The sequence below is a fragment of the Acanthisitta chloris genome, unplaced genomic scaffold (assembly GCF_000695815.1).
Source record: "Acanthisitta chloris isolate BGI_N310 unplaced genomic scaffold, ASM69581v1 scaffold8291, whole genome shotgun sequence".
In the NCBI taxonomy this organism is placed as follows: Eukaryota; Metazoa; Chordata; class Aves; order Passeriformes; family Acanthisittidae; genus Acanthisitta; species Acanthisitta chloris.
The window spans coordinates 2442-2836 of record NW_008657599.1 but is presented as its reverse complement, the minus strand read 5'-3'; the positions used below and the strand labels follow the sequence as shown (position 1 = coordinate 2836).

The 395-nt window shown below is 58.0% G+C and overlaps 1 protein-coding gene across 1 annotated transcript in view; it reads left to right on the top strand.

Annotated features, from left to right (window-relative positions):
• Positions 1–160: 160 nt before the first annotated feature.
• Positions 161–395, top strand: part of LOC103811784 (EF-hand domain-containing protein D2-like) — a gene marked incomplete at its 5' end in the record, with an annotated part of 696 nt that continues 461 nt past the window's right edge. The window contains one exon of the mRNA XM_009084779.1: positions 161–308. Coding sequence (XP_009083027.1) covers positions 161–308 — 148 coding nt within the window. The remainder of the gene's footprint in view (positions 309–395) is intronic.

Sequence of the window (395 nt, the reverse complement as noted above, 5' to 3'; positions counted from 1 at the left end):
CAGCAGTAGCTTCCCTGTGGTCTGGAAAGCTGCCGGAGATCATCAGTGCCCAAAGTCCTTGTTGATTCCTCTTTGCTTCTCAGCCAGTGTGAGTGCACACAGGGGTCTGGTGCCACGGGGTCACTGCAGGGGCTGTGTGGGCTCTGCCTCCATCCTGCAGGTACGACGCAGGAAAGGATGGTTTCATTGACCTGATGGAGCTGAAGCTGATGATGGAGAAACTGGGGGCTCCACAGACACACCTGGGCCTGAAGAACATGATCAAGGAGGTGGATGAAGACCTGGACAGCAAGCTCAGCTTCCGAGAGGTGAGAGGCTGGGGGGGCTCCACTCCAGCAGGGAGGTGTCCCCAGCCACTGCTCATAAGGTGGGGAGAGACCATGGTGGTTTTGGGG